This window comes from Diadema setosum, chromosome 6, assembly GCF_964275005.1.
Source record: "Diadema setosum chromosome 6, eeDiaSeto1, whole genome shotgun sequence".
Taxonomy (NCBI): domain Eukaryota; kingdom Metazoa; phylum Echinodermata; class Echinoidea; order Diadematoida; family Diadematidae; genus Diadema; species Diadema setosum.
This window is the reverse complement of record NC_092690.1, coordinates 29,569,465-29,596,878: the sequence shown is the minus strand read 5'-3', so window position 1 is coordinate 29,596,878 and position 27,414 is coordinate 29,569,465. Positions and strand designations below refer to the sequence as shown.

The following is a 27,414-nucleotide window of genomic DNA, read 5'->3' as shown; positions in this document are numbered from 1 at the left end:
CTGGACAAATACTGTACATGGTGATTTGAACACAAGGACGGGAAGGACATTCAGTGCACACATTCGCTGTGATAGCCAATGCTATCTTATATGTTTCTAACTCCCCTCCCAATCTCTCTATCATGTATCTCTTTCTCTCCCTTTATCTCTCTTTATATAATGCATTTCTTTCTCTCCCTTTATCTCTCTCTCTATATATGTATCTCTTTCTCTCCCTTTATCTCTCTCTATATATATGTATCTCTTTCTCTCCCTTAATCTGTCTCTCTATATGTATCTCTTTCTGTCCCTTTATCTCTCTCTCTATATATATGTATCTCTTTCTCTACCTTTATCTCTCTATGTATCTCTTTCTGTCCCTTTATCTCTCTATATATATATGTATCTCTTTCTCTCCCTTTATCTCTCTATGTATCTCTTTCTCTCCCTTTATCTCTCTCTATATATATGTATCTCTTTCTCTCCCTTAATCTGTCTCTCTATATGTATCTCTTTCTCTCCCTTAATCTCTGTCTCTCTTATTATGTATCTCCTTCTCTCCCTATCTATATCTCTCTCTCCCTCTCTTTCTCTCAATGCCTCTATCTCACTCTCTCTCTCTCTCTCTTTCTAGCACCCTACATCCCTCTAATACAACATTCAAGTGCTCATATCAAATTGAACCTATGGCATGCCCAAGCTGTACATTTTTTTTTTCTTTCTAATTAGCAATTGCACCTCTTGTTTTATCTGCTAATTTACGATAACACAAATACAATAGTAAGTGATTCAACAAAATTAAAACATTCACAATTACAAATGTACTGATTGAGTATGGAGAGTCTATTTAGTCCTGATTTTTCCTCTACTTTTTTTTTTTCAAATTTTACAGGTTCACCAATGGAGACAGGGAGTATACCCTTGTTGTGGCTCACAGGTTCTGTATACTGAAAGTATTGTTCATTTTGGATGGTAAAATATCAAATACAACATATACTTATGCTGAGCTTTATGTGGAGTTTTGGCTGCAGAAGGTTTGCTAGAGCAAGACTTGCAATGAGTTTCAGGGTGTTGATATCTATGAATCTGCTCCCTGAGTAGCCGAGTCAGCCTTCTGACGAATTTCTGTCTCTCCAGCCTCAGGCGCCGTCACCTCCACCGGTTCCTCCGCTGGTTTCTCCTCCTTCTCTGTCGGTTCCCCTGCCTCCTCGGAAGGTGCCACAACTTGATCGGGAGGTGTGGCTGCTGCTTCCTCGCTGTCTCCCACTGGTGCAGGACCGTCCTCCGGTGCACTCGCTGGTTCAGATGGTGCACCAGTCTGCTCTGCGGTGGTGGCCGCCTCACCTGTGGTTGCTGGTTTCTCTCCCTCCGGCTCCTGCGGCTCTTCTGTGGAGACCGGCGGCTCTGCAGCCACCTCTGGTGCTGTGTCGCTTGGTTTCGGTTCCTCAGCCAGTTGGGATTTGCTCACTTCTGGCACCTTCCCTGCGTCGCTTGGTGCTTCTTGCTGGTCTGCATTCACCTCTTGCTGCGGTGTGGGGGCTGCTGGTGGTGACGATGTGCTTGGTACTGGCTCCTCGGTGTCCATGCTTGGTTGTGTGGCTTGATCGGGTTGTGGTGATGTGGCTGGTGATTTCTTGACCTGCATCACACATTATTTTTCAAAATGACATCATTACTGGTTCTGTAAAGCATTCATTAACCAAAATGGACATCTAAACACTTAATGCATGTACAGAAAGCATTAATATATCATAACAGTCATTAGGTGCCTCCTGGAAGTCTGCAGAAATCATTATATTTCATTTTTCCTACTCTGAAAATTATTCAAAATCAGGCAAGACATTGACAGAATAACGTCACAGGTGTTATTTTTCTTGAAAACTAGAATAATGCCACTGGTACACATTGGGCAGATAGAGAATGATGCATGCTGGTAGAATGTTTTAAATCAAAACATCCAATCAATTCAACAAGTTACTAGAAGGCATATTGAGTTAATAACATATCTACTTTAGCAGGAGACATGGGTCAAATTAACTACCACAAGTCCCACCACTGCACATTGGTACACTTGTGCCGAAAAAATATGGATACGTGTACTTTGAAAATTTATATTCATGAAAGAACACTTCTTGTTATTGCCATTTATAACCAATTAAGATGTATGTCACCATGGTAGCAGAAGTGAAGATACTCACAAACAATGGTGTTGTGGTGGAAGAAGGTTGATATCTAGTGTTGGGTGCCAGAAGGCTGTTAGGTCACGGCAATCGAGTTAGGGGATAGTGTGAAACACATAGAGAGAAAAACACTTCAATGACAGTATCTCACATAGATGAAAAAAAAAGAAAAAAGAAAAACAATCACCCATTTAGAAAGTAAGAAAGCATACAAAGATAATATCATCAGTATGAACACAAACGCAAGACTTCTTCAAGGCATCTAACTTTATATTTTTTTTTTTATATGTCGCTGGGAGCAATCTTTGTTTGAAAGGTATGCATAAAATCTGAATATACTGGTAACCACGATACAACCTATGATAACATGTCAAGTCCCCTTTGACCTTTCTCAATGAGTTCATTTTACTATTCAGTGAAGAAGACTGAAAACAGAGTTACACATTTATATGCATCATCTGCACAACAGCCCAAGGGTTGGTTTGTTTTTTGCTTTGTTTTTCTTTTGGTTAAACACGAGAATGCAGATTTTGTGCAACTTACTGCATAATAAAGCACACACAAAACAGAGTCCCATAATGTGTGTAAACGTTCAAAATGACAGCAGTGTACATACAAACAAAAATCAAAGCAAAGAGAGATCTTATTTGCATTCAATTAGACAGAATCTTCGTAGTCGCTTCATTCCATTATCGAACAAAAGTTGTACAGCAAATTGTGTTAGAGTGAAGAGCCCACATTGGCAAACCCCTTGTTCCAACAAATCGGAATCAGAATACACCATTTACTGCAAAAATCATATGCATATGCCATATTTTGTTACTTTTATTTTCCATTATACTGTAGGAAATTTTCACACATAAGAAATTATCATGTATTAGTAAATGTACTCTGAGTGTTCATTTGTTTTTCATGACTGCTGAACAATCTCCTAATCACTGAAGATAGGAAAGAAAGGAAGAGCAGAAAAGTCTCTAGGAATGTCAAATGATAAGATGTGAGCACATTTGAATCTTGAGATTTGCCTTTTTGTTCAGTAATCTCCTCAAGGATGGGACAGGCGAGTGAACCTCAGAAGGCTTAACAGGAGATAGACGCGACAGGGGGGGGGGGGGGGTGTTTCGAGTAGTATCCCAGTCTTTGACAAAGACTAGACAGGGTGTGTGTGTGTATTTGTTCCTGTGGTGGACAGATATTCACTGCATGCCACATCAAGCCAGAGGAAGATTGTTGTCCTCTTACCTTGGGCGAGCCTGTCCTGCTCCCTCGCTGTGACCCCTCGGCCGAACCCTTCCTGGCGCTACTGGGTCGCGAACCCTTGCCCGAGCCCGGTCGGCTACCCAGCTTGGAAGTCACTGGGGCGGGGTCTTGTGTGCTGGCTCCTGTCGGGGTCGGAGTCCTCTTGGATTTGGAGGCTGAGGCTGAAAATAGTGCATACAGATCACAGACGTGTTGACAAGTTACATTTACATGCCACAAGGACACAAATCAAACACGCTTTAAGCCCCGGGGCACTCAAAAAGTGCACATCATGGACGATTCTCGAAGATAAAGTTGTAGTCACTTCTGACATGAGCAACCTACAGAACACAAACAGCCATCCCTGAGCATGTTCTGCAGAGCATGATTCCTAACAGTACCGGGGAGAAATGGCTTCGTTCTCTGCTCCCGGCTCCTTCATCTCAGAGAATGGCAACATTCGATGAGGGCAGGCTGCATGGGAGAAGCTACAAAGTGAATAAATGCCAAGTCAGCGAAGCCATATGTCACTCCTCATCAGAAGGGTGAACTCCTGCGTAGCACTAGTAGGAGAAGACATACAGCCTAAAGCCCTGCATTTCCTTCTTCTTCTTCTTTTTTTTTTTTTTTTTTTTGTTCCAGCAGCAGAAGGTCATCTTGTCACTCACAGAAAATGCATGAATATAATAAAAAGTTTTATTCCTTCTGCACAGCACCGAGGTTTGCTGTTTGGGTCAAAACTTTAGATAGAGGGTGAAATTGCACTGTACAAAGTTGGCACGATGACACGAACAGCACAATGCCTTTCAGACACTGGAGAGCAAGATATTTTAGTAGCATGAAATTTTCGCAAATTGTCACAGGCATTTTCAATTCATATAGTGTAGACAAGAACTTTCGCATACATTTTAATTTTGCAAATCTTGGCCTTTGCAAAATTCACGAAATTAAAATTAAAACATTCCTTGTTTTACAGTAAGTGAAGTCATACCCTAACTGTGCTCAAGTTACAGCGCGATCATTAGGAAGCGTGCAGTGTTTGGACATCTGCACAGAAACGCTCATGTAGCGACAAAGCACAACTTAAAAATATGAAGCCCTAGATTCACATAGGATTTCTGCATTAGATGCCATCTCTTTCACCTAGGATCAACAGCGACTTCTTCACTGAGCAAGGATAAACTCGTACATAAACAGAATCTTTGCAAACGTATTTGTGTATCTCAATTATGAAGTGCAGCGGACAGATGGAGAGAAGTCTTACAATCATGTCATCCAAGGCCTATAAGTATTGACTAAGTCACTCTGACCACAGATTTTTGGTTAGCTTTGTTACTGCTGCTTTAGTTGCTGTCTTTTCTTTCTTTCTTTTCTTGGTAAAATATGTCCACACAATAATAGAGATCTCTGAAATTACCAACAAGGACATTCCTGCCACTTTCAGTGGATTATGTTTTCCAGTAAAGAGGCACATGGTATCTGTACAGATTTCACCTTATTATAGTTTACATTAGCTGTAAGATTTCCTGAATACTGGCAGGTCTCACCTGGTCTTGATGGTGGTTTTTGAGCAGCCTGGGGTGTTCCCAAGGGACGGGAGTTCTTGGCAATGACCCCTTCGGCCTCCTTGAAGATGGTGCTGTGAGCCGCCAGGAGATGTTTCCGCTGCTCTTGTTTGACTGCGAGACAAATGGTTTTACAATGTAGGTTTACTTCACTTCAGTACCCATATAAGCAATCGCAGGAATATATGTGTGTATTAAATCTCTATGTTGCATGTATTATGCATTTTGAAAGGATGTGTTCTGAATAAATTTATGTATATATGTGGGTATACATAATTTGTATGAATACATGCAAATCAAAAAAAAAAAAAAAAAAAAAAAAAAAACAGCCTTGGTTGCAGAAGCTTCATGGCCATGGGGCAAATGATCATCATAATCATTTAAAAAACAAACAGACAAACAAATAAATCCAAATACACACATATCAACACAAGATTCTTTATGACACTCTGATTAACTACAGTCATATAGGATCCATGACCATTACAAATAATGAATCAGAGCTATGGGAGTGCTGCACAGTCAAATATGGGTAAATTACCATCTAAATTGGAAAACTAATGATAGCTGTATTGCAAACCATCAACCCCAGGTCGAAATTCCCGTAGAAACCAGTAGAAACCAGTAGAGACCTTCTACTGGTTTCTACTGGTTTCCGGATTTGAGTGGTTTCTATGGGAATTTCCAGAGGGTTCCAGTAGGATTCCCATAGAGACCATTAGATTCAACTGGTCAAAAGACCAGAACAAACCAATAAAAACCAGTAGAGTCTACTGGTTTTCAAATGGAGTGTTAAATTCAAAGTCAGACCAGTAGAATCCAGAAGAAATCAGTACCTGTGGTACTGTTTAATGGTTTCAAGTGGAGAGGGAAACCTGTAGAGAACAGTACAAACCAGAAGAGTCGACTGGTTTCAAAACTGGGTTGAAAAAAGACAAGTCAGACCAGTAGAAACCAATACAAACCAGCATTTTTTTTTACATGTTAAGACATTACTTGTCAACCAGTAAAAACCAGCAGGTACCCGTGCAGCCTACTGGTTTGAAGATGGCTTTAAAAGAAGCGAAAACCAGTACGAACCGGCTAGTACAAACCAGTCACTTTTCTACATGTTTAAACAAGAATTAAGTCAAACCAGTAGACCAACAGGTACCAGTAGTCTAATGGCTTGAAGAGGGTCATACAATTGTGATGAATTAATACCAGCATAAAACCAATAGAAACCAGAATATTCTACTGGCTTAAAATGGGGGTGTCGAAATATAGTCAAACCAGTGGTAACCAGTACAAACCAGTCAATCTCCTATACATGTAGAAACAAATAAGTCAAACCAGTAGAAACCAACAGGTACCTGTAGAAGTCTACTGGTTTGAAGAGGGTTGTAGAAGTGTGAAGGTATACCAGTAGAAACCGACAGAAACCAGTAGAATCCATTGGCTTTAAAATTGGGTGTCAAAATATCAAGTCAAACCAGCGGAAACCAGTACAAACCATCTCCTATACATGTAAAACAAATAAGTCAAACCAGTAGAAACCAACAGGTACCTGTAGATAGTCTACTGGTTTGAAGAGGGATTGGTGTAGAAGTGTGAAGTTATACCAGTAGAAACCGACAGAAACCAGTAGATTCCACTGGCTTGAAATGGGGTGTCGACATATCAAGTCAAACCAGTGGTAACCAGTACAAACCAGTCAATCTCCTATACATGTAGAAACAAAGTCAAACCAGTAGAAACCAACAGGTCCCTGTAGAAGTCTACTGGTTTGAAGAGGGTTGTAGAAGTGTGAAGGTATACCAGTAGAAACCGACAGAAACCAGTAGAATCCATTGGCTTTAAAATGGGGTGTCAAAATATCAAGTCAAACCAGCGGAAACCAGTACAAACCAGTCAATCTCCTATACATGTAAAACAAACAAGTCAAACCAGTAGAAACCAATAGGTACCTGTAGATAGTCTACTGGTTTGAAGAGGATTAGTAGAAGTGTAAATTGTTAAGTTATACCAGTAGAAACCGACAGAAAGCCAGTAGATTCCACTGGCTTAAAATGGGGTGTCGAAATATCATGTCAAACCAGTGGTAACCAGTACAAACCAGTCATCTCCTTTACATGTAAAAACAAACAAGTCAAACCAGTAGAAACCAACAGGTACCTGTAGATAGTCTACTGGTTTGAAGAGAGTTGTAGAAGTGTGGAGTTATACCAGTAGAAACCGACAGAAACCAGTAGATTCCACTAGCTTGAAATGGGATGTAAAAATATCAAGTCAAACCAGCGGAAACCAGCGAGTACCTGTAGAGTCTACTGGTTTGAAGAGGGTTGTAAAATTGTGAATACCAGTAGAAACCGACAGAAATCAGTAGATTATACTGGTTTAAAATGGGGTGTCAAAATACTTCTAACAAGTCAAACCAGTAGAAACCAACCGAGTGCCTGCAGAAACCAATAGAAACCAGTGGACTCTACTGGAAGTTGTCAAACAACAGAACGTCGTTATCAATGAACAACTTTTACAAAAATTTTTGTTAATTTATTATGGGGATATTAACAATTGCAAAAAAAAAATATAAGCCCTATATTTTGAATTAAAATTATACTTATGTGATTGTTATAACCTAATTGTCTTTAAACTCGTTATGCTCATCAATAAATCCCTGGGATACGGCAACATGACGTCATACTACCGCGCAGCTAGCCGTTATGCAAACGAGCTACTTTTGGCGGGCAGCGCAATCCGCCGTCCGCTCCCCGGCCCTGCGCTGACTGGCTGGTCGGCCGACCGACCGGCCGCCACCGCATTCATATTGAGCTGTTGGTACATCGTACTGAACTGTCGTACACACATCAACGCACCCATCGCAATCCGCTCAACTCTGTCATCCAGCAGCCAATTATACCGAGAAAACTCCACTTACGATTGCATTTGTGTTTCGGAATGAGAATCTTCAATGAGCTCCGGAATCTAAGGTTTAGTTAGCGGTAAACATTGACGTTTTATTTCATTTGAGAGTGACTTTGATCATGATGACGATCGGAATCGAAGCCGTACGTATGTCGTAGTCCCGTGCACCATACTACATGTATGTTCAAACGATTTGAAATGTGCGAGCTGGTGACATCGTGAAAATTGACGAAACAATCCACTGTGAATCCAAACTGTATCTGGTACTACCGTTGTGGTGGTGGTACGTGTCGGAGACTGACAATGCCCGATAATGGACTGTGAGACACTGGAACAGCTACAGCCACCAGTGCGCAGTAGGTTCACAGATTATATGCATAGCCACGCTGTACTCGTCTGCAGTGCAAGTGTATGAGGAACCCGACTGAGACAAACCGAGCACCGGTGTTGGCCAGTTAGTGAGTGTTTTGCCTTAGACCTCTTGTTAGCCTAGATTTAAAGTATCATTAACGCTAACTACAAAGTTGTATTTAAGTTAGCTCTTTATCACTCAATATCAGTTTGTGTGCCATGATGGAAACATTCTGTTTGCCACATAATTAGACACCAACAAATGGTACCAATTGATGATTTGAGAATACATGTACATTCAGTTTTTCTGATCTACATGTATTTACCTTGTAGATTTATGTTGAATCGTATTTTGGACATGCAGTGAGCAAAGTTGTAGAAACAAAAAGCCAGTAACAACAGTTCGTAGCTAACACCGCTTGCTAGTCAATCACCAAGTAAAAAACAGGCTATACTGGTTACCCGGTACATTGTTAGTGAGAGAAATGGAATTGCCAGAAACACTGTCTACCCTGTGCTAGTGATTTATCGATCGGTGGGGGTGGGTTTGTGCATTGAGCAGAATATGTGAAGTTAACTATAACATGCCCTTGACAGAGTCAGGCGTGCAAACGTAACATATGTTGTACATATGTATAAAGAGTTCAAACTGAAACACTAACGTGAGTTGACCATAATGATACGCTTGTTGAATGTTGATCTCCAATGAAGAAGAAAAATGTGCTGATTTTTTTGACGAATGTTCTCAATTTGGCAAGATTTATGTAGTACAATGTATCACTTTAACATCAAACATTGAAAATTGATTGATTACTCGAAGTTCTCTTTCTGTTTGTTTATCTTTAAGCATTATAGGAGACGATGAAGACTAGAAGAAGCCAGCTAAGGTCGACTTGCGGAGCTGTAGTCCGTTATTCCACGTACCTGGTATTTTGACTGCCACGAGTGGGCCCTACATCTTCCCTTGCCTTCAGAGAATGATGACCTCACTGAGAGTTTGGGCCTTCAGCATTTTGAAATCGTCATACAAGCACCAGATGGGCCCAACCAGGGAGCCCTGGCCAAATATTTGCTGTTACACAAAGTGTATGTTGTCAGCTTGTCACTTCAGGAAAATTTCAAGATATTTTCACATTAATTAGTGAAAGAATTATGTGAGCGAGAGAAATGTAAAACTGAGAGAACCATCATATTCAGCCAGACTCATCATCATCAGTGCAGAGATTTGTTAGCTACAATGTACTTTAAAGATTGACTGGAGGAAAAGGAGTGTCACTATGTCCTGTGTTATTCCATCACTGGTGACAGCGTAAATGAGGAAATACTTGTACAGTACCGTAATGTACAATGTACAAGTTTAGTACATACATGTATGTCAGAACCAGATGACTGGGCTTGGGTGATCTTCTGTGCTACAACGTGTATCTTTACGTTCGTGATGGGTACAAGTATAAACTGCAAGAAAGTCAGCATATACTTTAGGTCATGTACAGTATTTTGATTTTGCACAAGAGAGTTGCTGTGCTGGTAGAGGAGGGGAAGATTCATGTGCTGTACTGATGGCAAAGGATAAGGTGAGGACTAACTTGGGCAGTAACAGTATAACTGTACTTGCTATCGGATAAAAAGACTTATGGGTGTGAGCCTGAAGTGCAAAACCTTCCGCGTCCATGCTGTGTTGTTTGTGCTCAAAGTTGTGTAATTGAATCATGCAACGGTGTACATTGTATTTTTTCTTTTTTATTTTGAATGGTCAAATGGGTAATGTTCAGTTTGATGCATTTTTTTTCTTTTTTAGATTAAATTAGTGTAACCTTGCAACTTACAGACCTGCCAGTTTGCAAATGAAAATGGATGATTTTATCAGGTCCCAGGTAAAGACTCTTGACTTATTACATGTGAAAAATCTATGACTACTATTAGACATTAAACCTCACAGATTGTGCATACCACTTTCCAGCTGACAGAACAAGGACCTATTATAGAAAGAAACTAGCCCATCTAAATGCTGTGTGCAGCAAAGGGACAGGACTGTGTATAAGTAAAATATAGTAAGAAAGGTGATATACACTCAAACAAGGTAATTACAGGTGAATCGTGGTATTTAGGTCCTTGACATAATGAGGTTCTCTTATGTTTTTGAAAGGCTATTAACTAACATAAAATGAGCGGCCAAGCATTCGTGAGCATTTTGGCAATTGAAATCTATTCTGTAAACTTGCATTCAGATGTGACTATGAATTTGTTTATTTGTTTATTTTCCTCTTCTTTTTTACTCATTGCCTCTTACAATATCCAATCCCATTTTGGTGCCGCTTTTTTTAACACTATCTATGATCGATGCTGTTAGTGTTATCTGTGTATGTACAGTAGATGTATGTACCTGGATGATGCCAGCAAGACAGCTTGGTTTATTTTACATACATAATTATGAATACCTATTCTTTGCCAACCACCAATGCTGTATTTTGTTTTGTCAAGTGAAGTTTTGTTTGTCATGCCATCAGTTTAATATCTTTATTATTAAGTTTGTTTGTGTACATATGAGTTTTGCATCCTTTCAGATGAACATTTTCTATGATTAGGATAATCATCTTTATGCTATCGCTTTAACAAACAAATGGGGCATATGGAAAGTGCTCCATGACAGGAATGTAAACCATGTATTTTTGATGTAATACAAATTTATATGTTTTTGGCTTTTTTTTTTTCAAATACCTGTCGAGGCCTTATTTGTCTTTCAAAAAAAATTCTTGTCACATAATCAGTTGAACGAATTTGTTAACTGAAATAAAAATTCTTTTGCTTGGCAAAACAACATGGTGAAAAAAAAAGTAATCTGAATAATGAATACTTTGAAATGTATTGTACTCATGTAATATGACTATCATCTGTTGACCTGTAATAAAATTTCCTCAACTTAAGACTGTATTTACTCCAGACTTACAGTGTGTGATAGAAGTCTCATGTTTTGATCAATGTATGCATACAAATGCAGTGTGAATTTGTGTGGCATGTGTTGTGTACATGTATTCATTCTTAATTTTGAACATTCAGGTATATCTCATTCAGTCGAAAATTGGTTAGTACTGTACATTAGTTGATCGTCTGGTGGCACCATTACAAATAGGTTTTTTGTTTGTTTGTTTGTTTGTTTTTTGCTGATTTGAAGAAGAATTTGTACTACTAGCGCACATCCGTTATAATGGACATGGTTCTATGGAAACTTTTTTGCAATGTATCAAAAAAAGTAAAAAATCAGGTCCTTAAATTATTATCTGTATTTCCAACTGTACTACATTTACAATGTTCTTTCTTGCATTGTTGAGCGGTAACAACATTTTAATGTAACAAAAAGAAAACTGTCGGTCCTGAAGATGTCGTTATAATGGGAGTCACTTGAAGTGCAAGTTCTTCTTCCAAATGCATTGGTACATGCTGTTACTGGTTCAGTAGGAATTTCTTGTGGTTTCTACTGGGGCCAGTACAACATCTACTGGTATTCTGTTGGTTTCTTCTGGTTTCAGTAAGGCATCTACTGGTATTCTTCTGGTTCCAGTAGAAATTCCTACTGGTTTCTACTGGTTTCAGTAAGAAATCCTGCTGGTTTCTACTGGTTCCAGTAAGAAATCCTGCTGGTTTCTACTGGTTCCAGTAAGAAATCCTGCTGGTTCCTACTGGTTCCAGTAAGAAATCCTGCTGGTTCCTACTGGTCCCAGTAAGAAATCCTGCTGGTTTCTACTGATTTTCTACTGGTTTTGTTAAGATTTCTACTGGTTTTGTTGAGATTTCTACTGGTTCCATTAAGAAATCCTGCTGGTTTCTACTGGTTTTCTACTGGTTTTGTTAAGATTTCTACTGGTTTTGTTGAGAGTTCTACTGGTTTTGTTGAGATTTCTACTGGTTTTGTTGAGATTTCTACTGGTTCCAGTAAGAAATCTTGCTGATTTCTACTGGTTTTCTACTGGTTTTGTTAAGATTTCTACTGGTTTTGTTGAGATTTCTACTGGTTTTGTTGAGATTTCTACTGGTTTCATTGAGAGTTTTCATTGGTCTTCACTGGATTCTACTGGTTTAAATCAAGCATTTCTACTGGTTTCTACTGGTTCCAATAAGAATTCTTACTGGTCTCCTACTGGTTCCAGTACAAATTTCCTACTGGTTTTCTACTGGTTTTATTTCACTTTCCATATTGAAACCAGTAGAAAATCGGTCTCCACTGAACCCGTACAAACCAGTAGAATTCTACTGGTTTTAGCTCTACTGGTTTCTATGGGAATTTCGACCTGGGACTGTACAGAATCTGTTGATGGTCAACTGGGTGGACAAAGAAGAGTGAGTGGACATGGATTGAGGTCCCAGCTCACCTTGTTCCCTGATGGTCAGTTTCTGGACCTCTGGAAGGAGGAACATCTGGACCAGTTCAGCCACGGTCTCTCGCTGCTGACCCCTGCAAAATGTGCCACGAGAGAGAGAGAGAAAGAGATGGGTGAATCACTTTCGTGCTTCAACTAAATAGCATCCTTTATAGCTAATATGAATTAGGCAAAACTTTCTCTCTTTTTTTTTTTCTCCTCTGTTTTAATCTTGTTTTCTTGGTTTTTATTTTTCCTTCCTCTTTTGCAGTTTTGAAATAATCAAAGTTTGTTGGTTAGTCCATTGTGTTTTGAAAGCAAGATATGGCATTTCACTAACAATAGAAATATTTATATATTTATTGTACATTGGATCTTCTCTGAGCATTGAATGTGAATTTAATACAAACGCAAATACCGAGTCAATAAATGCTGTCACAGGGCTGCCAACTCCGACATATTATGAGAAAGATTCCAAAGAGTAAGAAGGGAGATACTTGTGTGTTATATGCCTCTAAGTGGGCAAAAATTACTTTGAAGCCATAGAAATGTCAACATTTTTCTGTGAGCCTCTCATATTACAAGAGAGACTTTGCAACTCTACTATTAGCTTCTACAATTAATGCTCTAAAGCAGAAATACTGTATACGCCGAATAATTTGTGAGGTTTTAATTTTCGCGAATTTCGCCAGTCCTGAGCTATATGCGAAATTAAAGACATGCCAAGATATTGACTCTGATCCTGACATGAATGTGACGTACGCGTATACATTTCTCTGTTCAGTACAGGACTTCACAATCACGAATTTAACCACTCACAAAATCGTCGGGAAGTCCAAATTAGTGAAAATTTAGACTCGCTAAATATATGGCATATACAGTAAGTGAAGCTGGATGTCACCCACCTCTCCTCTGACAAGTAGGCCATCTCATTGACCTGCTCCGCAGTGTGCTGGATCTCTTCCCTGGCCTGGTCATCGGCAGTACGGTCCATGGACGTCAGGATGATGTCCTCCAGGTAGGTGTCCACTGTGTCCTGGTGGACCTTGACCAGCTGCAGTGGTCAATGAAGCAAAACAAAAACAATGAAGAATCAAGTCTACTACCTACAGTTGTGTTTTTTAACACAAAGTGCGCAGACACGTATCCATCATGTATGTGAGATACATAACATGCACGATAAACGTTTATCATACATCAAATATATATTTCATTCAACAGGGCATGTGTGTCAGCATACAACAATTATATTTACATATGAGGTCATACAGAATACTCTTGTAACCTCATGATCAGGTATAACCAGCCAAGAACAAATACCATATAATCGTGATATGTATCTTAACCAAATGATTTGCTAATTAGAGCCATCATGCGACCAGTCTTTTACTTCAAATGGACAGTCAGATTTGCCTCAAACTTTGCTGGTGTCTTCTACCTATATTGCTGCATTCCCTCACTCCACACATACATTTGAGTTTTGATTTCCTTTACGAGTATGTAAGATGTTTTTGGTTGTTGCTAAAGGAAGAATAAGACAGGCTGTGGTTAGTGACAATGCTCACAGCCCCTTCTGAAGGAGCAAGTAAAAGGGGAAAGGGGTGAAGGGGGGGGGGGGGGGGGTTCCACCCACCTGCTTGAAGAGCTCATCCTCCTCCCGTCTCCTCCTCTCCTCCACCTGTCTCCTGCCGGACTCCTCGGCCTCCCTGACGCGGCGGCGGCGCTCCGCCAGCATGGCGAAGGCGTGGATCCGCCTCTCCTCCTGCAGACGCACCAGCTCCTTGCTCAGGAAGTCCAGCATGTCGCCAATGGCGGCGCCCTCCAGCCTCGACAGCGACTCGTCTATGAACGATTCCTGAGGGGACACCAAGAGGAATGCATCATTAATAACAAATGAGTCACACACGTACACATTCTCTACATGCACCCATATTTTAGGAATGTACGGCAGAAGATGACATGCCCCTATCCAAAATCTCTTCTTTGCATAGCAAGCACAGGATTTGCACTCGAGGTAGACCAGTTTGTCTTCCCATCCCCACTAAAATCATATAAAAGTAATATTTAGTGAGTCTATTCTTTTGCTACTTGGAACTTCCAACAATTTTTTAAAGTGGTTGAATTTGTGATTGTGGGGTACAGTCATGGACAGAAAATAATGCATTCACATTGCATTCATGTTTGGACCAAAGGTAAAACAAAATACTTTTGCATAGTGTAAAACTTGTGAATAGCACCCAACTCACAAAATATATGGATAATACAGAAGATAGAATGTCTATGAATTCCTTACAGTAGGGACTCACTGAAAACTCTTTGATAAATTGTTGATATTCATATGACAAACTTTAAAGTGATTAGCTCAGTTTTTTGAAACGCTAATACATGTACAAATGTCAGAGAGACATATCACACACTCATTTTGATAGAGAGGACAAGTTATTCGTGCTTCCCTGACATGTTGCTGTCTAATCAACTGAAAGAACCAGCAAACTGCACACACCAGCTCTGACAGCAAGGACAATACAAACAAACTTTTTCAAAGTGAGAGCAAGCTATCAGCTGCTTACTCAGAGATTTACTATATAAGCAATTGAAGGAACCACAAAATGCATAAAGAGACTGATGATGAGTGCACAAACTCATTTTTCAAAAAGAAGAGGACAAACTGTCTCCTGCTTCTCAGAGACATTACTCTATCAGAAACTGAAAGAAACAGCAAACTACAGAAAGAGAGTACAAGCAATTTGCTCCTTCCAAGATATATTGCTATCTAAGCATGCGAAGAAACCAGCGAACTGCATAGAGGGACTCCAAATAGGGAAAGCATAATGTGTGGGGTTTTTTTCTCACCCGGTGGTCGTGCATCTGCCTCTGGCGCTGGATGTTGAGGGTGGCCTGCTTCTCCTGTTTCTTCATCTGCTGCTCTGCCTCCTGCAGGGCGTGGGTGCTCCTCAGCTCATTGATCAGTTCCTGCCGCTTCTCCTTCCCTTCAAACATCTATACAAGCAGACAGGGAGGGGAAGACCAGTTTGAAAACAGCCATTTGCATTTTTGCTATGGGGTTCAGTGGGTTTGATCTTGAATAAAATCATGTTCATCCCAGAATACTCTCCCCTTTTGCACCAAGAATAACAGTTGGAATTTTTTCGAGGTCCAAATAAATTCACTGGAAATCAATGGTATTGCTTCCCCCTCCATCATAAAGAAGTGAAGGGTTTGTTTGCAAAAACCGATAAGTCCATTTTTGAAGATTTTGAAGTACGATCTCTGTCATAAAGTACAAAATAATACCTTTTAAATGATATATTGGTCACTACATATACAGGTATATTTTTGAAGTTATGGTCAAAAGAAGCAAAAATTTTCTTATTATTCTCTTTATTTTTCTTGACCTTTAATCGCAAATATCTCCATTTGGCAAATATGGACTTATCGGTTTTTGCAAACAAACTCTTCAAGTTTTCCAGTTTTATTATTCTGGGAAAGGTCTGAAGTACTACTTGTACAATAAATGTTTTAAATGTTTCATAAGCCAGTTTAAAAAAAGGAATCCAATATTCAGGGTTGCAAAAGGGACACACAAACTTAAAATTCACATCAAATAGTCCCTGTAATGACAGGAATGATACCGGCTGTAAAGACAAGTTAGAAATCCACCTACCATGTTCTGGATGGCTCGACCCCTGATCACTTGTTGTAGGAAGATGATTGCCAGCTCCTTCTCCTCTTCAGCCTGGATACAAAGAAGGAGACGAAACAAATAAAAAGAGAGAAATACACAGTAAGCTGAGCAACAAGCTTCTGTTGAGCTAGGTACTATTGCTTTCCACAAAGAATTCATTTCAGAAATGCAATTTTCAATTCTACCATATTCAAACAGTTGCCACGTTAATCTTGTTAGAATCTTCCATCTATATGTCACACATGCTGTTAGCTGAAATGCTGAAGGCATTCAATTCCACACACTTCATGAATCGGCAAAGCCCTTCTTGTTCTAAGAAACAAATGATGTCCCAATTGGATCCATCTTATCACAGCCATGAATACTATCTGAGTTGGAAGGAGGTGCTCACCAGATCTGGAACCTCCACAGAGGGTGTGGGTGGCCTGGGAATGGGTTTCTCAATTTTCTGCAGGAACTTGAGTGGTTTAGGTGGCTCAACACCTTTCTTCTTCTGGTTCTTGATGCCTGGTGAAAAACAAACAAACAATCAAGTAATGAGAAAAGATGTTGTACAGATTGGATTTCTGTGACAAAACATAGAAATCAAGATGACAGCACTCGTTAAGTAAAGTATCAAATTCCTTCGGGTAACACAGCACAAAAGGTACTCAGACATCATTTGATTTTGTTTTTGTTTTTTTCTTGGGGGGGTGGAGGGGAGATTTTTGAGGGGCAGCTAAATTTAACATGAGGGAGCAAATATAGGTTCAAAACATCTCATACTGTGTATGCCAATCACAAGCTCACAATATCTTATCACAAGAAAAGACAATTTTAAATTTCTTTGTCCTAAAACAGAAACTTCCTTTTTTAGTGACTTTGTGTGGAAATGCAGGTAAACTACATATGTTGTCTTCCCTGTACCTAATTTCAAAATATAGTGTGAATGAATTCATTAATACGAGCAAGCTCAAACCAGCATTCTCTTTAGTGTGGCTAAGAGTGGAAAACATTATCTTGCAGGCTGGCAACAGGGAAACCAATTCAAATTAACAAAACCACAAAACAAAACCCATCCATCCATCATACTACCCGCAGGTAAGATAACCGGGTTTTCACCTTACAGTCACCCACCTTTGTAGATCTCATTGAGCTCATTCTGCCGACGCTGCTGCCGCTTGATGAAGCCCAACTTGCCCGACGACTTGGGTTTGGGGGCAATGACCCTCGGCTGGGTGACAAAGTCTGGTAGCGAGTTCTCCAACTCCAGTAAGCCTGCAGGCAGGGAGGACAGAGGCAAGAATAACATGATTGCAGAGATTGTCTTCTTTAAGCTGCGTTTACACCAAATCCGGCACGGGTCACGGAACGGGGTTTTTGCTATGGTGTCCCAAAAGGAACCATATCTGGTTCTGTTACAATATCACTTCCCCACTAACAATTTTGTTGCTCTTGATTTTGACATAAGAATAACATTTTGGATGATTTTGTACCGAATTCTGATTCTTTTTTAACAAAACCAGACATGGTTCTTTTTGGCATACCATAGCAAAAAGTGGGCTAGTTGCCCATAACATGCTCTGTGTAAATGTGCCATTACACTTGCCTCCCTTCTCACAAATTCACTGCTGACCTTACAGTGAACCCATTTGAATACCGGTATTAAGCATACATTAGTATTGAATGAAAATGAATGAATGAGTATTTGCTGCCATGCAAATCATATACCATTCAGAAAACATGTAATTGTGTGAAAAGAATCATTAGGAATTACAAATGAATTTTACTGATGAACACAGAGTATCATTCGGTTCATTGAGACTCTTCCTTTATGTTGTTGTAATTTGGGGCCATGATAACCAAAGTTTTGGTTTACCACACTTGAGGAGAAAACTTTTCCAGATACCTCCCCAACATTCCAAACCGTTTCACATGACTGTAAGTACCACCACTTACAGAGGAAATTTAGCAGGTGCTTGCATTATTCACAGGCATGTCACTGTGTCCATTTATGTGAATACCATGTCTATGTGTGGGTATGTGTCAGATGATGTGTGTATGTGTGCATGTCTGTATGTGTGTTGCTGTGTGCCAATTACTGTCAAACGAGGAATGTTTGAATGAATTTTAATTTCGTGAACTTTGTGAGAGCTAAGATTCACAAAACTGAAAAGTGTGCAAAAGTTCTTGTCTATACACCATATAATTTGAATGCCAGTGGCAATTTGCGAAAATTTCATGCAGAGGATAAGGCAATTGGCTCCAATTCGCAAAAATTTCATGCCGCAAATAATCATACCATGTTTTGCAGTAGACTTACCTTGATAAGTGGAGATGTACTTGCTCTTGACCACATACTGCTCAGACCCCTTGTCAAGGAAGACTCCGTGCCTGGTCATTGGGGCGTAGGCCTCGGAAGCGAAGGCTGAGTAGTCCTTTGTGATGTCCCTCCTCTCCAGCTTACCCTCCACCTTCCTCCTCTTCTCCGTCAGTTTGCGGATAGCTGCAGAGAGTAGTAAGACACAAGGAGATATCAGCAGGAAACAATTTTTCAACTCAAATTTGATTAGCAATTTCAGCTGATGAATATCATTTCATTTTAAATGGTATTTTGCACACATCTATTGAAGGAAACTCCTACGCAAAAGATAGTTTATATAGCAGAGGTACAGAAAATGCACAGCAAATTGTGATGCAATACCAAGAAAATTTTTTCCCTGATCAACCACTCCTGACATCATAAAATGCAGAAGTCAGAATCCAAAGCAGAAAAAAAAAGCTCTTGCTTTCGTCCCAGCTTCTCTTTTAGTCCGTCCTTTCTTCCTCCTTCCCTTCAAACCTTTCCACCTCCTTCTCTTCCACAATCCTGATTCAGTTATATATTCTTCTCTTGTTTAGCTTCCAAAACTACTATCCTTTCTATTGCTGTACAAAAAAAAAAAGAATACAATCTGTAGAGACACACATAAACACACACACAAAGGAGGCCTGTTTATCCAATATTTCTAGCATAAATGCTTCTATAAAATGTTACATGACTTTGACAAACAAGAATGTTTTCCCAAATCACTAATGTGTTGCAGTCTCAGAGTAATGTGGCACACAGGGGGTTTTACATCAAAGCACAAAAAGAGAGTTAAATACAAGAATGAGGCATCAGTTGATTATTTCTGAATTACTATATAAGCCATATAAATATATATCTTGCGAATCAGGACTTCCCAGCAATTTCATGAGTGGTTAATTTCATAATCGTGGAGTACAGTACCGAACGGTGAAATATATGCGGTGCAGGTCACATTCATATTGAGATCAAAGTCAAATATTTTTGCATGCTTTAATTTTGCGAAAAGCACCTGACTCGCCAAGTTTGCAAAAATAAAAACCTCACAAAATATTTGGTATATATCGTATCCCTAGCCAGGAGGTACCTTTGATGTGCTCCTTGCGGATCCAGGCCACTTTGCGCTCCCTCTCCTGCTGCTTCTTGGCCCAGAGTTTGTCCAGCCGCTTGGCGCTCAGCTTGGTGTGGTTCTCCTCCCTCTCCCTCAGGATCTTCTGCAGGAGCTGCAGTCTGGCCTCTTGCAACCTGGCACAGGGGGTCAATCGAAGTCAAATCAAGTTCACATCAATCTTTGGACAGTCTGCTCATTGCAGTGGCAGATCTAGAGGGGGCGCACCAAGTGCATGCCCCCTCTTTATTTTTTTTTTTTTAAAGCAAAAGAAATAGAAAGAAAAATTGGGGGAGGGGTGCATGCGCCCCCCTTCAATTTTTATAAAGACGCCTCCCCTTTACGGAATTCCTGGATCCGCCCTTGCATTGTGTATGAAGTGACAGCACCTTAATCCGTTGAGGACAGACTGATTTTGCTACAACACGCATTTCCCCCAGACACTTGCCTGAGTATACTCGGGACTCATCCTCAACGGGTAAAGTACAGCTACACTACTCTTGGAATGCCTCAATGCATGAAGAGATGACCCTTTATGCAGGGCAATGTTCGTGTAAGGGATTTCCTTGTGCATCAAATTATTGGGAAACATATGACCAGATGTGTATCTCAAAGGCAGGGCATCTTCTTTTTTTTACTCACAGAATAAACCTTGAAATAAGCTAATAAGAAAAAAAAAAAAAAAGGTTGCAAAAAACAAAGAAGTAAAAAAATTGGAGAACAATAAAATACATAAGAAAAATACACAACTTAACATTTTCTTTGAGGAATTGATAAGGGGGAAGTTATAAAAGACATTCGTACAAAGAAAAAATGCTATTCCTCAACCTTTATTCAGTGAGAAATAACCAAAGATATGATTTTTGTGTGGATCACATCTGTTGACGTCAAAAGTGTTGTATAAAACAGTGTATTGTCTTAACTTGTGCAAAGGAAAAGATTATCCACTCAGTGAAAGATGAGGTGCACTATGAAACTTGGCTTCACCTCCTTGAATAGAACACTTCAATCCTTCACCTCATGTGAAATCCGGCACCATCGCACTCATGACCATACAAAGTATTGCAAATGCATCAATTTTCACAGTAGATTAATTTTCGCACATTTCACAGGCTACTTTTGGCTAGCGTGAATTCTAAAACCCACAGAAAATATCTTCACAATTTTATGTACACACGTTAAACAGTTGGACAATTGCACACCGTGAATTTAAGAACCCGGGAATACGTTTTTGAGCCGCCCAGTGCGATGGTGAATAGTTGTATAATTGCACAGCGCCAATGTAAGTACCCGCGAATACGTTTTTGAGTTGCCCAGTGCGAAAAATTAATCATGCGAAATATATCGACGTTTAAAGTAAAAAGGGGTATGAGGTGTGGATGGCGATCTTACTTTTCAATTTCCTGTTCCCTGAGAGCCCATTCCTTCCTCTCCATCTCGTCCATCATCTTCTTTCTCTTCTCCAGCTGGCTGACATCGTTGAGTGGGGGCAGGGTGGCCTCCCACGCCCGCTTGGCCCGTGCCCTCTCGATCATCTCCACCTCCGCCAGGCCCGCCGGCAGGCCGTGTCCTGTTGGGGGTCATGTCGGAGGAGGAAGGAGATAAGTTTAGGGAGGAAGGGGGCGCATATTGAATGGCATACGTTGATACAAAGAAGTCATTTTCAGTGACCCAATACCTTAACCATAGTAATGTAATTACTCAGTTATCATCCACTGCAGGTGATGACTATTCTTGAATGACAATTTTCTGCCAAACCAAGATGTAAAAGTGTTTGATGTAAAAATCTTTGGCAAAGTCAATGAGCCTCCTTGATGTCTTACCTGATGGCTTCTTTCACATACTACATTATAACACAACACCTGCAGGCTTACATGGCTACCGAATAGACATTTCGATAGAGTTTGCAAACTTAAGCCTTACTACAGTTATTGTTGTCTTTGATAGATTTCCTACAAATGTTTTTACAAATCTTAGAAAATATGGAAACAGACCCTAGCTAGGTGGGATGAATGTAACTGCTTATCAGTATACATCTTTATAATTTACCTGCTTGAATAAACAAGTAACAAACCAATGTTCATTTGCACAGATGAGGCTAATGCATTGACATAGGCCTGATAAACAGACCCCAAACTCCATACATAAAAAAAAGAAAACTTGCCACAAAAAAAAAAAGAATTGCTTCAAACTCTTTGAATAGTTGTATATGGTGATAAAAAGCACAAACAAACTCCTCCTTACCAAATGAGAGTGTTGCCAATGTGAGGAGCTCTGGTTGGGATCCCGGTCGGACCACATATTCCGGTGTGTAGGGATCGGTCTGGGTCTCGCTCTCCCTGTAGTCCGTCTGGATTTCAATGGTGCGGTAGGGAGGGGTGGGGGCTCGCTCCTGGATCACTTGGTCGACCTGCCCCACTCTGGCAAGCCTGTCACCAGATTAAAAGAAAACCAGAGATCTCTATTGAAGTACACCCTCTTTGGTTTCAGTTACATAATCAGGCATTGAGAGAGTACTATTTTCTGCCCACTTGTGTCAGATTGAGCAAATTAGTTCAATATCATAAATAGGTGAAAATAGATAGATATTTATACTAAATTGGTTTCATCAACTTTCATTTCTAATTGCTATCTTAGGAGCTAGGAGAAATCACCTTTTTTAGATCTTACTAAGATGAGCTCAGAGAAAAAAAAATTATGTACCATGAGCTTTTAGACATCAAAAAATATGCACAATCCATATAACCAGTGAAATCTGCCCAAAAGAGACAAATCACTTGAATTCACGCTTACTGTAACAGCACAAATTTCATCAAAACTACTCAAAACATTGAGATGATGAGGAAACTATTCAACAGCTGTACAACTTAAAGGACAAATTGGCTTCTGAGTCACTTACGAGTTATCCATGACAAACTCTGGTGGCACCTGCTGCAGGAACGGAATGATGGGACGCCGGAAGTACTTGTAGCGATTCTGACCCCCGACCTTGGCATCCGGGTGGTGAACGGGCGGTACCTGCAAGTCAGGGGCATAGTTGAATCTGCAGGAAGACAAAGGACCATCACAAAAAGTTGTCATACAATGATACCTTTTACACACAAAAAAAAAGAAAAAAAAAAGTTAACATACTGTAAGTACATGATGATTATCACTGCAATGAATAAAGTTGAGGGGTATAGTAAGTTACAGATATGCTCATGAGAACAGAACAAGCACATGCATATCTACGTATTGATCATTGTGCATACACAAATACTCTTCATCAGAATAAAGTTTAACTTAATTAACTTCTTTGAATTTCTCTCATGCCTAGAACTTTGTGGTGCTGCTGCAATTGAAAACATCTAGAAAGAAAAAAAAATGATCTCATGGACTATGTTTGTTATCTATATTGTGAAATACATTATTGCTTTGATTTAATGTTCACAATATATAAAATAGTTTCACAGGGCTGGGTTCTGTTGCACAAAAAGATGCAATCAAACATTTAAAGTCCAAAAATAAAACATAACATAAGTCAGGTACATAAGCCAATCAGTGTGTGAGTATTTACAGAGCTATATGTTTCATTGTTTTTTCCTTATGTTTGATCACAACTTTTATGCAACAGGTTCTGGTCTGAATTCATGAAATTCTTCTGTCGAGATATTTTCATTGCAACTGATCGACAAATTGCCCTACATTGACGCTAATCATGGGAGAGTATGTACGCCCATGATTTGTTATCCCGGCTACTACTAAAACACTGATGAATTTAGTGCTCATTTGCGTCAATGTAGGGCACTTTGTTGATCAGTTGCAAGGTTCTGGTCCGTCGTCATGTTGGGGTAGATACTGTACGTACGTCTTGTATCTGATCAAGGCCTCCCTGGCCTGGTCAGAGTAGCCCCTCCACTGTCGAGAGATGAAACGGGGAACAGGATCTGTGGGATCCAGGCGCATGTTGAAACGTGGGAAGTGGCGCAGGGAGCTAAACATGGTGTTAAATGCTGGAACGCGCCCCTGAAGAAGAAAATAATAATGATAGAAAACGCATACATAAATTACCATGGGAAATATTTATGAGCTTTCAAAAAAACAAAAAAAAAAAAAACAAGTTCACACACACAAACCAATGTACTTGCAGATACACAAATTGTTAAGCTTTCAAGATAACAGTTTGTCTTATCTTGTCATGGCTGTTTTATTGATCAATAAATTGAACATGTAGAAACTCTTTCATGTAAAAAACATTTAACCTCTAAAGAGCAGCAAATGGGATAAATTTACCTGCAGAATGTGGTCTAATTTATTTGTCTTTATATTTTTTTTTTTTTTTTTTGGTGCGACTGTTCCTCAGCAAAGGAATGTTTGCAGTCTATGACCCATCCATCTATGTCACATATTAAAGTGTCAGTGCAGTTCAAACCTGGGTCTTTCTAACCATATCTGATAATAATCCTGGCCATTCCGCTGCTGACTCACCACTCGCTCCACATTGGTGTTTGCCCTGAACGTGGCCCTTGCATGGTCTCTTTGACTTGACAGCGTATACACAGGGTCTGTTGAGGAAACAAGAATGCAAAGTTTCAATGATATGAAAAATGAATTTAGGTTTAGTAACGTTAAATGTGTAGTAGCAAAAAAAAAAAAAAAAAAAAAAAAAAAAAAAAAAAAGTAATGTCACAAAAATGTTTCATTGAAAATCAGGTCTTAATTGTTAATAATATTACAGCATATTGTAATGTATCAGTACTGATAGTTTATGTCTGCAGTGTAGGCATTAACATTTTGTTAATAATCCTTCAACAACATCACAATTCACATTGAAACATATTGAAGTCCTCTAAGGCTCAGTATCGATTGGATCCTTTGAATGGCCGTTAACATTACAAGTCTTTGACTAAGGCCTCCTGTAGTATAGTTGAGTGACCCGCACCTCGTCATCGACTCATAGTTAATGTTTATGCATGTTTAAATCACATTTCATCACTGAAATTCTATGAAACCCCACTAACATAGGTTATACTAAGATATCTACAGGAAAAATGCTGAAGATTCCAATAGAACCACAAGTTCACTAATCGATACCGGAAATTTGCAGCTACAGTATCGTCGTAAAACACGAACAATGCAGAATAGTTGTGCGCCAAGGAAGGGGCCCGCACCTTATCACCCCACCCTCCCATCCCTAGGCATATATATAGACAAAGGCCAAAGCATGTAAAACTACAGTCAGATGAGTAGCGGGTGACCATGATGCTCCCATCACATCCATAGAAAAAGCATGTAAAAGACGCATGCAGGTGAACATGATAATACTTGTCTATAACACATAGAATCTATTCCTAATATAATTTTAAGATTTCCACGAAAAATTGTTTTGTTTTCAACTCAGTTTGCTTGGTTGTGGTAACCCTGCAAAGTTTGCACTTTGTTCAGTGCACTTGTTGCAATCTTACACAGGGTGATGCCTGGTAATTTAGGCCCCCTAACTTCTAGCCCTGATGGGGTGGGGGCACCTCACTATACTGGGCATCATTGTAGATGATTCAGGTAATTTAGGCAGAGATCTGTATGCTATCAACAGCTGCATTAACCCTGACAATCCAAACAGAAAATGTTGTCTAGCTTCGTTCTAACGTTATAGACAATCTACACAGTATCCCACATAACACTAACATACCACACAGTGCAGTGGCGATACCTGCAGTGATACATACAACTCCACTATTCAAACTGCAGTAAAAATGTTTTCTTACCGTATAAATAGTCGTGTGTTCTAGTCTGCTGGAGGCGGGGTCGCCGCATTGCTTGTGCCGCAGACATCCTTAACTTCAAGTAGCGTTTTACCTAGTTGCAAACACCAATTTTAATTCGGTCTTTTCAGGTAATATATGGCAATGCTTCTAATTGAAATACATCGTACTGAGATGGAAATGTGGAGACGTACGTACGTACACAGTGCATGCACAGTGGCCGCATAGAATCTACACACCAACGTCAATCACACAGGTTGCTTACCCTATTGAAACCATGGTGATTGCAACCTCGTTCAAGATTTTTTGTCTAAATAAAGCCCAAATGAAATAATAATGGAATAATGATGTCATAATCTTAATAAAAATAAATAATTTTGACCAAAAATATTATATAAAGAACAATTTTAAATGTTTTATGTAAATTTATGACTTACTATATTACTTAAATATACTACTGTACTGCATTATCAGCGGCGCAGGGGAGAGAGAAAGGAACACGGAACACATACGAGTAATATGTCTACTCCGGCGAAGGCGAATATATAGGGTATATACAAGACACAAGTATGTGTGTCACTTTGACATCGTACGTATAGTGAAGACATGCTAATATCTTCGACTAAATTTCTCCTCATTCTACTGAGGTCTGAGCAAGTTTGAATTGATGGACAGGCAGCACCTAGAATGAGTAGAAAGGGAGATGATTCACGCTCATCCATCTTACCTAAAAACGCTCGGCATCGCCGTTTTGGTATTTTTGAAACGTGCCATAATCCTATAGTATAATCCTTCACTTGACTGGCCTGGCGTCAGCTGCCAGCAATTATTCAAGGACGCCCAAACTCCGCAAGACGCAAATCGGAACGCGAATGGTAAGTCAGCTGAACCTGATATAAGATTTTGTGCCGTGTGATAGGCCTCAAGGTTTTGTTTAGCATATCAGAAGTGTAACCACACCGAGGCAAGAATGAAAATCATAAATGATAGGAGACATGCTCATATCTACAAAATGCACATCGCAAACGACCGCAGTATAATAAGTCGTTGTAGCTTCATGGTCGGAGCAGGGAGGTGGAAGCCACCTCCCTGGTCGGAGCTTGCTTGGCAATAATGCGCGGCGCCGCGTCCGCCGGGCCGAGCACACGCATAATGGTCGGCCGGGTGGGAGCCTTTCGTTTCATTTTTTTTTAAATTCGCTTTTGATTTCATCTTGGCCTGTACTCTGACCCCTAGTCTGGGCTCCAATTCACAGAAAGTTATCATGAAATCAATTTTTGTTGCAATGTGGTAGTTGGGGTTACTTGGCTGGCCATTCGGCTTCTAGAATAGATAGATAGATAGATAGATAGATAGATAGATAGATAGATAGATAGATAGATAGATGAATAAATAGATAGATAGATAGATAGATAGATAGATTGATAGATAGATAGATAGATAGATAGGTAGGTAGGTAGATAGATATCACTAGATAGATAGATAGATAGATAAATAAATAAATAAATAAATAAATAAATAAATAAATAAATAAATAAATAAATAAATAAATAAATAAATAAATAAATAAATAAATAAATAAATAAGATCTTAAAGATGCACTAATTTTATAAAGAGATTTGTTTTCCAACATCTTTTTTGAAATGGGGTCATCGATCGATCTTGTACAAAATGTGGCATGCCATCGCTAACACTTTGCCATTATCATTTTCATCATGGATGTAGTCGACGCCAAATATTTATCTCTGACTGTTTATTTTCCAGTTTATTTTTGTTTTTGTGTAGTTGGTTCTTCTTTTTTTTTTTGTTCGAGACGAACTATATGATTTAATTTATTTGCGACAAGTGGCATGAGAGTATCTTCAAGTGTATAATCATCACAATTATTTGGTTTTTTGAAAAAAATTAACAAATAAAAAAGACCTCCATTATACAGGCAAAAATAGCATGCTTTCAATGCATGTATTACTATATTATATAT

The 27,414-nt window shown here is 39.5% G+C and overlaps 1 protein-coding gene across 2 annotated transcripts; it reads right to left on the bottom strand.

Moving 5' to 3' along the window:
• Positions 1 to 324: 324 nt before the first annotated feature.
• On the bottom strand, positions 325 to 25,621 carry LOC140230080 (cilia- and flagella-associated protein 91-like). Of its 2 annotated transcripts, XM_072310287.1 has the most exons (19): positions 25,437 to 25,621; positions 24,160 to 24,236; positions 23,540 to 23,697; positions 22,592 to 22,735; positions 21,937 to 22,121; positions 21,085 to 21,262; positions 19,672 to 19,829; positions 18,561 to 18,743; positions 17,375 to 17,515; positions 16,650 to 16,765; positions 16,238 to 16,309; positions 15,427 to 15,573; positions 14,207 to 14,428; positions 13,479 to 13,627; positions 12,586 to 12,668; positions 4,946 to 5,077; positions 3,402 to 3,580; positions 2,178 to 2,232; positions 1,479 to 1,618 (listed from the first exon to the last, which is right to left on the bottom strand). In XM_072310287.1, exons 1-18 carry the CDS (start codon positions 25,501 to 25,503, stop codon positions 2,212 to 2,214), a joined length of 2,412 nt encoding a protein of 803 aa, XP_072166388.1. In that variant the 5' UTR covers positions 25,504 to 25,621; the 3' UTR covers positions 1,479 to 1,618; positions 2,178 to 2,211. The 2 variants fall into 2 exon arrangements, with proteins under 2 accessions (XP_072166389.1, XP_072166388.1); XM_072310288.1 differs by lacking the exon at positions 2,178 to 2,232 and having other exon boundaries at positions 325 to 1,618.
• Positions 25,622 to 27,414: the final 1,793 nt, after the last annotated feature.

Excerpts from the sequence above, each read along its gene's own strand:
- LOC140230080 (XM_072310288.1), bottom strand. The coding sequence starts at position 25,503 with ATGTCTGCGGCACAAGCAATGCGGCGACCCCGCCTCCAGCAGACTAGA. Across the intron at positions 23,698-24,159 it reads ACACCAATGTGGAGCGAGTG|GGGCGCGTTCCAGCATTTAA; the intron begins GTGAGTCAGCAG and ends TTTCTTCTTCAG. Across the intron at positions 13,628-14,206 it reads AGGATGAGCTCTTCAAGCAG|CTGGTCAAGGTCCACCAGGA; the intron begins GTGGGTGGAACC and ends TGACCACTGCAG.